General features: G+C 51.0%; 1 protein-coding gene across 1 annotated transcript in view; it reads left to right on the top strand.

The window, feature by feature from the left end:
- LOC131894262 (MAU2 chromatid cohesion factor homolog) overlaps positions 1–7,091 on the top strand; it is an 8,991-nt gene extending 1,900 nt beyond the window's left edge. The window contains exons 2-10 of the mRNA XM_059244486.1: positions 152–229; positions 510–575; positions 2,560–2,643; positions 3,151–3,200; positions 3,387–3,464; positions 3,574–3,685; positions 5,942–6,032; positions 6,585–6,712; positions 6,838–7,091. Coding sequence (XP_059100469.1) covers positions 152–229; positions 510–575; positions 2,560–2,643; positions 3,151–3,200; positions 3,387–3,464; positions 3,574–3,685; positions 5,942–6,032; positions 6,585–6,712; positions 6,838–6,912 — 762 coding nt within the window. The 3' untranslated portion in view covers positions 6,913–7,091. The remainder of the gene's footprint in view (positions 1–151; positions 230–509; positions 576–2,559; positions 2,644–3,150; positions 3,201–3,386; positions 3,465–3,573; positions 3,686–5,941; positions 6,033–6,584; positions 6,713–6,837) is intronic.
- Positions 7,092–11,101: the final 4,010 nt, after the last annotated feature.

Genomic DNA, 11,101 nt, shown 5'->3' on the forward strand with positions numbered 1-11,101 from the left:
CAAGGAGGAAGGAGATGAGGGTCACCCTCCTCCCTGTGCAGCTCCTCCTTCCAGGACTTTGCCCCTAGTTTGGCAAGCATATCTTCCAGCCTTGAGGCTGTCCTCCACTACTGGGTACCAGAGAAGGCAGTGATTTCCATTCTCTCCTCAGATCTCCCAGGTCTGCCAGCTATGTCAACAGTCCCCTCGGCTCTTCTCCAACCATGCTGCCCAGTTGCACACACTGCTGGTGAGTGTGTCCGGGGTGCTGGGTCCCACTCTTGCCAGAATCCCGAACCTAGAACATACCTAACAAAGAATATGAACTACCCTGAAAGAGTCTGGATGTCCCAGTAAATAACCCTGTGACACTACCCACTTAGTACCCAAATGTTCCTAATGAGCTCTGTTCTCTCAGGGGGAGGGTGTCCTTTACAATAGTGTGAAGCTCATTCCAGAGGCCCAGGTACACATCATGCTTGCCTAGGGCCACTGTGTCAGCTGCCCTACATCTATCCCTGTCCTTGCAGGGCCTGTACTGTGTTTCCGTGAACTGCATGGACAATGCTGAAGCCCAATTCACCACAGCCCTGCGGGTAAGGCTGGCTCTCTGAGTGGCAATTTGTCAAGTTGGGTACCCCCTAGTGAGGATGGAGACCAGTTCAGGTCTGCTGCTAGAACTGTAGGCTTTCAGCCCATGTCCTCTGCAGTCAGCTAACACTGGCCATGACAGTGACACAGTTCTTGTTTAGGTGGGAGCTGACTGGGGTGGAGGGTTCCTGAACACCCTTGGCAGATATAAGGGAAGGACATATGTATCGGGGCCATAGGGATACTAGGTGGCCACTTTGACACCTGGTAAGTGCCAGGACACTCTCAGTCTGTGTCAGCTTGTGGTACTCCTGGAGTCGTGATGAGTTCTGAAGTTGTGTAGAGTCACATTGTGTAGATGACCAGTGACTGGGACGTGCCCTTATCCTCCCTAAGTCCTTTGATAGGTACTCAGAGACAGAGGACAGGTTTTACCTCAGAGAGGGGGCTCCCCCACAAGCCCCTTAGGCTGCTGACCTCCTACAGGCTCCTGCTGGTCCCTGAGAAACTGGTCCATTTCTCCCAGAGTGGCCCAGATGCCCCTTGGGCCAGCTCACCTCCCAGCTCTGCCCACCTGGCCCAGGAACAGGGAAGGCTGTCCCTACCCTGGCCTCAATGTCCTTGCAGGAAAGGGAGGCTACTGACCCATTCCTCAGGGAGCCCCCAGTAGACATTTTGGTGAGCAGGATTCTGTTCTGTGAGCAAGGTGCTGGGGCATCCCTGACTGGGATGGGGGTTCCTTTCCTTGGTGGTCTACATGTCTTTGGGTGCTGTGTGAAGAGCCAACTCCTCTGGCTCTACCCTTGTTTGTCTCCCTGGGTCCCAGGCCTTCCTGCTGCAATGCCAAGGCCCTTCTTCAATGCCAGAAACTTCATATTTTTATTGGTTGTCTTATTTCTTTATATGGCTTTGGCTCAGCAGCACAATGCTGAAGTCATGTGCTGAGGGGAGTCCTTTTGGAGAATCTATGGGGGCGAGGAGCTAGGACAGACAAGGACCTCACCCTCAAACTCAAGCTCCTCCTGTTACCCACGGCTGACAGCCCAGTGCTGGTGCAGGTCAGGGAAGGGTACTCCAAGGTTTTGTGTGCCCGGCCTGCTGGCAGGCCCTGTACTTCAGTGGACATGCCCACTGCAGGGACCTGGGCTCAAAGGGCTTAGGCTGCCTAGAATCTCATATCCTTTCCTCCTTCCTTCTGTCCCATACTGGAGATTGAATCTAGAATTTCACACATGCCAGGCAATTGCTATATTGCCAAACTGCAGTCCCTGCTCTTGGTTTTTAAGAGGATATCTCAGTTGCACAGGCTGGCCTTTAAATTCTAATCTTGCCTGGCTGGATGTGGTGGCACACACCTTTGATCCCAGCACTCAGGAGGCAGACACATGTGGGTCTCTGAATTTCAGGCCAGCATGGTTTACAGAGTGAGTTCCAGGACAACCAAGACTGTTACACAGAGAAACTGTCTTGAAAAAACAAAAAAGAAAAATTTCTGATCTTGCCTCAGCCTCCCACATGCTGGGGTGACCAGCTAGTACCACCATACCTAACAGTTTACTCCTTCTCCTGACCATGTAATGTCCCACTGTCTGTGTCAGTGGCAGAACATGCTGAACATGCTTCGAGGCTTGGGTATACTCTGTTGGCTTGCAGAGAGAAACCAAGCCAGGGTGGTTGCAGGCCTCTCATCTTGGCACTCAGGACACTGAGGCAGAAGGATAGAGAATTCCAGGCCAATCTAGGCTGTGTGTTGAGACCGCATCTTGCCATTATCCTCTATTGGTCATTGATAGGATCAGGATAGCTAGCTTTCCTGTTCATGTCCTAAATGTCCCCTGACAGGGCTGATGGAGAAAGAGCTAACCTCTACTTTGTGCTTAGGTTTGGAGTGAGCTGGGTGAGTTGGAAAGGAGCTCTGGGTTCAGTCAAGCTCCAGCAAGGTGTGACAGTGGCCAGGCTGGCCACTAAATGCCATATCTTCCATTGCAGCTCACCAACCACCAGGAGCTATGGGCCTTCATTGTGACCAACCTTGCGAGTGTGTATATACGGGAAGGAAATAGACACCAAGAGGTAGTAGGTGACATGCTTCATGTTCGGTATCCTTTCTCCATCTCTGCCCAGGGGCTGTGGGTGTCCTGGGCACCCACAGACTTTAGAAAAACCCAAATGTTTAGCTTTCTATGAGGATACATTTGAGGGGTTGGGACTGGGACTGGAGCTGCACTCCTGCAGCCATGTGGCCTCTGTCCTATCCTAAGCCACTCAAGTTTTATTGACCCCACATTGTGCCTTTTAACAAAATTTTTGTGGTGCTAGGGTCCAACCCGGGGCCTCTTGCATGCTGCCAAGCATTCTGCCACAGAGCCACAGCCTTGCCTCAAATCAAGGCCTAACGTCCCCACTCTCCTACATGGTTCCCTCAGATGGACACCCTCATCTTGAGGGTATTCTGGGCAGGCATGCTGCATATTGTTATATTCTTCCATCGGAGTGGAGGAAGCCCTATCCCCTGTAGCATGTTCGGGGCCTGGCCTCTGGGTGGAGCTCAGTCCTCACTGACTGACATTTCTCCACCAGCTATACAGTTTGCTTGAGAGGATAAACCCAGACCACAGCTTCCCGGTCAGGTGAGTAGCCTGTGCCCAACACAGACATCCCATGTTCCCATTGCTCATGGAGTGGTATGTGCTCCTGTGGGCCCCAGACTGCCATTCAGACTCAACACTGCTTGTACCCCATCCTTCAGACAGTCTGCAGGCCTCCCTTTGAGAAACCTTTCTCCTATAACTGACTGTGACTCTGCTTCCCTGCAGCTCACACTGCCTCCGAGCAGCAGCCTTTTATGTGCGGGGGCTCTTCTCCTTCTTCCAGGGCCGCTACAATGAAGCCAAGTGAGTTTGGGTTGGGGCACCATGTATGATGGCCTCTCCTGCCTCAGGCCACCTCTCTTCTGTGTGACTGATAGGCCTGCAGGATGTCAGCATCTGTCTCCTTGTGTAGGCGATTTCTACGAGAAACTCTAAAGATGTCAAATGCAGAGGACCTGAACCGCCTCACAGCCTGTTCGCTTGTGCTGCTGGGCCACATCTTCTATGTGCTGGGGAATCACAGGGTGAGTTCCTACCTGGCCAGTGGGTGCACCACTGTGGAGCCTGGCACTTCCTGTCCTGGAATCCAGCAAAGCATATTGCGGAAGACCACACACTACTGACATGCAGGGTGTGGAAGGCATGGGGGCCTGGGGTCAGGGCAGCCTGGACAACAGGTTCCCTTCCAGGGTGTATATGTCAGGCTCACAAGCCTCAGCATGAGAGACAGAGCTGCCTCCTGCCATGCTCCTGTTGGCTCCTCAGCACACCATCCCTCTGGAGTACATAGGCCCCTGGGACTGTCCCAGGACCTTAGATGGAACCAACAATGTCAAAACCGCCTATGTCTGTGGCACCGTCAACCACATGACTTCACAAGACTTAACTTTATTTCACTTTATGGTAAAATATAGTGAATAGCCAGTGAGGGTAGCTTGGCTGTAGAGAGCAGGGAGTGGCCTTGGTGTTTCCAGTGCCGTGGCCTGCTGAGTGGGGCAGCTGCCTGGGCATTGGGCAGGACCATGTGGTTACCCCATGTGATGGTGGGACTCTAGTGTGTGGGGGAGCACTTGGAACAGGGATGTGGGCCAGAAACCTGCTTATCTGGCAGTGTCTGCCACTCCCATGGCTTGCCATAAAACACCCCTCTGCCTGTGTGAGCCTGCCTCAGGGACAGCTGGGCCTGGCATGAAGCAACAGGGAAAGGTCGGCCAGGCCAGACCCTCATTGGTGAGACAAGCAAGAGCCACAGCCACATGACCAGGAGAGGGCTGGCTCAGATGAGGGTCAAACCTACCCTAGGCATCTATAGAGCCAGCCTGATTTCAGCCCTTCCTCGGGCCAAGAGGAGGGGAACAGTGCCCACCGAGGTCTGAGAATCCTCTACTCAGTTTGATTTTGGTTGTTGGAGGTGGAGGTCTGACTGTAGCCCTGCCTAGTTGTGTTTGGTTAGGTTGTTTTCCCACTAAGCTGTACCCAGGCCTAGAATCTGGCTTAAGGCTTTTGAATTTTTGCTATCTATTTATTTTTAGATTTACTTATTTTATGTGTGTGAATGTTTTACCTGTGTGTATGTGTGTGTGTGTACACACACGCACCTGGTGCCCACAGGGATCAGAAAAATGGGGTCAGATCTCCTGGTACTGAAATTAGACAGTTGTGAGCTGCCATGTGGATGCAAGAGCAGCCAGTGCCCTCAGCCTCTCAGCCATCTTTCTGGCCCCTGGTTTGAAGGTTTGGTGTTCTGCTGCTGGGAGCTGTCACAGGACATACACAAAACTAGGCCTGCAATCTGGATAGGTACACAGGTCACAGTTTGGACTTGAGAGCAACCTCCTGTACCTCAGTGTGGGGTCAGCATCAGGGGCGTGCTCCCCAGGACTCCCCTAGACTCATCATGAGAGCACTGGGCTCTAGGTCAGCAGCTCGGCTCACACAGAAGCTGAGTAAAAGGAGTTACGGGCCAGAGACCCCCACCTACAGAAGCCAGCTCAACGGAGCAGACCTTCCCATCAGTCCAGTGGCTTCTTCCTCCTGAAGCAGACCTTTGGCACAGGCTGCTTTCCCTCAGAGGCCCAGGGACACCTATGTGAATTCACAGTTCTTTTCTTTTCTTTTCGTTTGCTTTTGTCTTTCAAGACAGGGTTTCTCTGTGTACCCCTGGCTGTCCTGGAACTAGTTCTGTAGACCAGGCTGGCCTCAAACTCACAGATCCACCTGCCTTTGCCTCCCAAGGATGGGATTTGCTGGGATTAAAGGTGTGGACCACCTCCATCTAATCATTTCCTTTCTTTTTTTTTTTTCTTTTTTCTTTTTTTCTTTTTTTTTTTTTTTTGGGTTTTTTTTTTTTGTTTTTTTTGTTTTTCAAGACAGGGTTTCTCTGTGTAGCTTTGGAGCCTGTCCTGGAACTCACTCTGTAGCCCAGGCTGGCCTCGAACTCACAGAGATCCACCTGCCTCTGCCTCCCGAGTGCTGGGATTAAAGGCGTGCGCCACCACCGCCTGGCTAATCATTTCTTATTGTGGGTCCAGAGCTGTCTTTTTCTCTAGCTGGCAAGAGGCACACTGTGGCCCACTTATTGCCTCATGTGCAGAGCTCAGTGTGCAAGGATGCTCAGTTTGTTTTTTCAAGGTGGACAAGAGTACTTCAGAGGACCACTTTAGGTAGGCTCTGAGGTTGGACTCCTAGTTTGTCTAGCAGCACTGGAACATAAAATGGGCAGGTGGAGTCAAAGCCACTCTTCCAAAGCCACCAGTTCATTCTTAGCTTTTGATTGGCAGGAGAGTAACAACATGGTGGTGCCTGCCATGCAGCTGGCCAGCAAGATCCCAGACATGTCTGTGCAACTGTGGTCATCGGCCCTCCTCAGAGGTGAGAGTAAAAAGGCTACCAGGCATACTTTTGGGGCCCTGATAGCATATGAGCAGGGGTACATCTTCAGAGGATTTTTATTTTTGTTTGTTTTTGTTTTTGTTTTTCGAGACAGGGTTTCTCTGTGGAGCTTTGCGCCTTTCCTGGAACTTGCTCTATAGCCCAGGCTGGCCTCGACCTCACAGAGATCTGCCTGGCTCTGCCTCCCGAGTGCTGGGATTAAAGGCATGTGCCACTACCACCCGGCGGATTTTTATTTTTGTTTATTGAAGACAGGGTCTTGATACATAGCCCTGGCTGGCCTGGAATTCTATGTAGACAAGGCTGGCCTTGAACTCACAGAGATTTACACTCCTTTGTCTGCCAAGCCACTATGCCTGGCTTTCCAGGGGACTTTTAAGGACTATGGCAGGTGGGGTTGGGCTTTATGGATGATCTTCCTGGACCTCAAGATGGGTTTGGATCCCTGAGGACAATTCCTGTCTGCTCTGGGTGGTATGGGTTTGGCCACCCAGGAAATGAACTAGACAATGACACCTGCCCCATCCTCAGATCTAAACAAGGCATGTGGGAATGCCATGGATGCCCATGAGGCTGCACAGATGCACCAGAACTTCTCACAGCAGCTGCTGCAGGACCACATTGAGGCCTGCAGCCTCCCAGAGCACAACCTCATTACGGTATACAGGGTGGGGAAATGGACATGGGGATGAGGGACTCCGGCTCCTCAGGTGTGGAGGGGCTATGTCAGTTGTCCCTCTCTTAGAAGGGTCACCAGGCTCACCTGTGTGTGTTCTTCCCACAGTGGACAGATGGCCCACCCCCTGTGCAGTTCCAAGCTCAGAATGGACCCAACACCAGCCTGGCTAGCCTTCTATGAGGCCCCTATGGCCTTTGTCCCCAACTTGGACCCAACACTGGAGCTTTCTGGGAACAAAACCACCAGGGTGTCCACCAACCCCTCACCATTGTCCGGAGCTGAGTCCCAGTAGTGCTGGAGTCATCATCTGCCTCTGAGGTGACAGCCAGTCCCGCCTGTACCAGGATTCAGTGCCATCTGTTGGAGAGGACTGATGACCTAATCGGGTCTGAGTCTCATCTGTGAGGAATAGGATGACAATCTGTGTGCGGGGCCATCATCAGACTGCTCAACCGAACCTTGGTGCCGACTACCTAAGTACAACTGCACAGAGCAGCCCAGGGCACGCTGAGGGGAGAGCAACGGCCCTCACTTTCCTCATCCTGCTGTTCTTCCAGTGTCCCTGCACTCAGGGACTTCTGAGGACCTGGAAGTCAGCCTCTCAACCTGACTGCTCCTGGAGGGTGACTCTAGTGCAGGGGAGGAGCTTGGGACAGGGTGTGCATGTGCAGTTGATGCAACTGAGACCTTGTGTCCCCACCATGCCCTCGGCAAGCTCCTTGCTTATATTCAGCAGCCACCTCTTGGCTCTGCCTGGGCACTAGGCAGAAGTCCCACTGGACCTGGACGAAGGAGCTTCCTTCCGGCAGCTGTGTGGCCTTCCCATGGAGGACAGTCATGGGACCAGCTTCGCTCCTCCTCCTAGCTTGAGGGCTGCACCAAGGTGACACAGTGATGTCAAGGGACAATGGTTCCTGCCAGCTTGTAGTACCTAGGCAGGTGTTCTCTTTGGTGGTGAAGGTGGTGCTTGGGAGCTGTCACCCAGGTACCGTGAAGGCCACTTCTCAGAGCTTTGGAATCCATGTCTGAAGGGACAAGGCTCCAAGGCCTTGGTGTACATCCTCACTGAGCCATGTGGCAGCCACTGCCCACGGCCAGGTGCTCCCTTCCTTTCTGTCTTCCTCCAGCCCTTTGGGTCCCAGGGACCCCCTCAGTGTCTTCATCACAGTCCTGCCTATTTATTTAAGCTTTTTTTTTTTTTTTTTTTTTTTTTTTTTTTTTGCTTCTAGGGCATTTTGTACATAGAGCAATTCAAACAAGAACCTCGCAACTTGACATCTGTCCTGATGTTAGAATGCTTTTAGTGACCATGTCTCAGGCATGTGACAGCTAAGGATGGGGTCATGACAAACTCCATGATCGATGTTGAGGGTTCCACTGAAGTGAAACCTCCATGACCCCAGTGCAGTCACCACAGTGTCCAGTAACTAAAGATTGAGAGAAAATCCCAAAAGGGTCAGCACACACAGCTGTTATGTCCCAGGAAGTGCCAAGAGCCGGACACAAGCCACCCAGGAAACCAGGCTGGGGTGTAGCCCTAGATATGGCTGTCACCTCTTGAGCTACAGGTGACACTGTCGAATGAAGGAAGGCATGTCATGAGTGAGGAGAAAGTTTTTTTAATACGATGGTGTTGCCTGGTTTTAGCAGCCTGTGCTTTTAATCAAGAACTTAATAATTTTAAGTGGAGAGCTGTGAGAAGTCTGCCTGTATTTGCTACATGGCCACCACTCCCCAAGCCTTTGCATTTTCTGTTTGGTCTCGGGTGGTTGGTTGGTTGGTTAGTTTCATTGTTTGTGCTTGTTTTGAGGGCTCTGCAGTGGAGCGGTGGCCGCCTGAAGAACTTAGTTCTCTCTCTCTTCCCAAGTGCTGGGATTCAAGGCAGATTCCACCATGCCTGGCTCTTTTAGTTTGGCTTTGGGGTTTTGATCAGAAGGGGCAGTGTTCAGAGCTTTTTTTTTCTTTGAGACAGAATCTCTTCTTTATGAATGACCCTGAACTCTGATTCTCCTGCCTCCACTAACCTAGTACTGGGATGTTAGGCATTTGCCACCACATCTGCTTTATCTGGTGCTGCTAGACCAGCGGTCTGCCAACTGAGCCATAGCTTTGTCCCTTAGTCCCTGTCTTGATACAGCATTTGGGGTTTGGACCTTCTGTGAAGGGCATTCCACCCTGCAGTTCCAGCACACAAGCCCCTAGACAGGCTTGCTCCTCTACCTGGGTGTCCTTCTGGGCCCCAAGTTCTTAGAAGGAAGAGATCAGTTGGACATGGCGGTTCATAGCTGTCATCCCAGCATTTGGGAAGCTGAGGTGGGAGAACTATTCCAAGTTCCATGCCAGTCAGGGCAACACAGTGAAATATGAATAAACCAATAAAAGAAAACCTGGGTCAACTCCTATGCCCCAGAGTGGGGAAGGCTTTTTGCTTTCCCATGGGATTGGTGGGTTTTGTTTGGTAGTTGAATCTTGACTGTTGAGTTGAAATCCATATAAAATTAGACAGCTTTTGTTGATAGGGTTTTTTTTTTTTTTTTTTTTTTTTTTTGGTTGACTGAATTTGACAGAGATAGAATTTTACTGTGTAGCCTTAAACTTGTAGCTATTCCTCCCTGAATCTCAGCCAAGAGTAAGGTGTGAGCCACCACTCACAAGTTTAGACTTGTTTTTGTGGCTTGGTTTCAGGATCCCTCCCACTGAGCCTAGAGCGTTCTTATGCTTCAACCCCATGTCTCTGGGACCATAGGTGGCACCCTACCATGCCATCTCTCCAGCCACTTTTTTGTGTTTTTTATGCTTTGCTGGGGTGGAACTGAGAGGCCTTGTGTATGCCAGGCACACCTTCCTCCCTGAGGTGCACTGCAGCTGCTCCCTCAAGTCACTATCGAAACCTCTAAAGACCTCAATGCTAAGAGGACTCCAGGGCAGAGCCACTGACCTTCCTGAGAGGATTTGGATTCCAGCTGTGTGTCCATCCTCTACACCTCTGCATATCTGCCTTTGCAATTCAGCCTAAACTGGATTTCAGGTAGATTCTGTTCATCCTTCGTCAACTTGAAGGTTCTCAGAACAGACCAATGTCCTGGGTCCTCCTCACCAGCCAGTCTCTGGAGAGGGCTGTGCTAGTTGAGTCCTCATGCTTTACTAATGTGTATCGGTGGTTGCTCCACAAAGGAAGAGCTGCCCTGTGACAGCAGGTGTCCCCATCTGGGAGATTTGAGTCTGTCAGCAGCCTGTCCTGAGCTGTTTGAGAAATTACCCCAGAGGTTGAGGAGTGACTGTAAAGGGATAGCTACTCATGAGGGTGGCCTTCCATGCCCAAATAACAAAAACCTTACAGCCAGGCAAAGTGTGGCATATAACTATGGTCCCAGCACTTAAGAGATAGAGGCAAAGCCGGGCGGTGGTGGCGCACGCCTTTGATCCCAGCACTCGGGAGGCAGAGCCAGGCGGATCTCTGTGAGTTCGAGGCCAGCCTGGGCTACCAAGTGAGTTCCAGGAGAGGCGCAAAGCTACACAGAGAAACCCTGTCTCGAAAAACCAAAAAAAAAAAAAAAAAGAGATAGAGGCAAGAGGAGTTCAAGTCATCCTTAGGCCAGTCTGGGCTATACAAGACCATCTTTAAAAAGAAAAGAAAAGAAAAGAAAAGAAATGAGCTGGAGAAGTGGTTCAGCTGTTAGGAGGAATTACTGCTCTCCCAGAGGACCTGAGTTACTTCCCAGCATGCACATCGGGCAGCTCACAACCACCTGTAACTCCAGCTCCAGGGGTCTGACACCCTCTTCTGGCCTCTACAGTTACTCAAACACTTACAGGATATACACGTAATTAAAGGTAAACCTATAAAAAAGCTCCTAGACCCAAGTCAAGTCATTTCTTCTATCCCCAGAACCCATGTAAAAAGTCAAGTATGAGTTGGCAAGATGACTGTCTCAGAAGGTAAAGGCACTTACTCTCAAACCTAACAACTGAGTTTGTTCCCCAGAACATAGTAGAAGGGGAGAATCGGCTCCCAGAAGTTATCCTCTGACCTCCACATGTACATCATAGCATGCAGACCCACAATTGCACACGTTTTAAAAAACAACAAAGAACCAGGCGTGGTGGCTTAAGTTTGTGATCCCAGCACTGAGGACATGGAGACAGGTGATCCCTGGAGCTCAGTGGCCACCTGGCTGAGACCTGACACACCTGTGTACACACAATGCACCAAAAACCTCAGAAGTCTACTGGTTCTAGAGAATGCAGTCTTCAAGAAGAATCCATTGAAGCTAGGCATTGTATAAATAGGACATAGCTGCTCCAAGGTGTGGTGGATATGAGGGAGCGGACAGCCAAAGGCATTTGGAAGAGTCCAGAGCAGGGAGAG

This window comes from Peromyscus eremicus, chromosome 17 (genome assembly GCF_949786415.1).
Source record: "Peromyscus eremicus chromosome 17, PerEre_H2_v1, whole genome shotgun sequence".
In the NCBI taxonomy this organism is placed as follows: Eukaryota; Metazoa; Chordata; class Mammalia; order Rodentia; family Cricetidae; genus Peromyscus; species Peromyscus eremicus.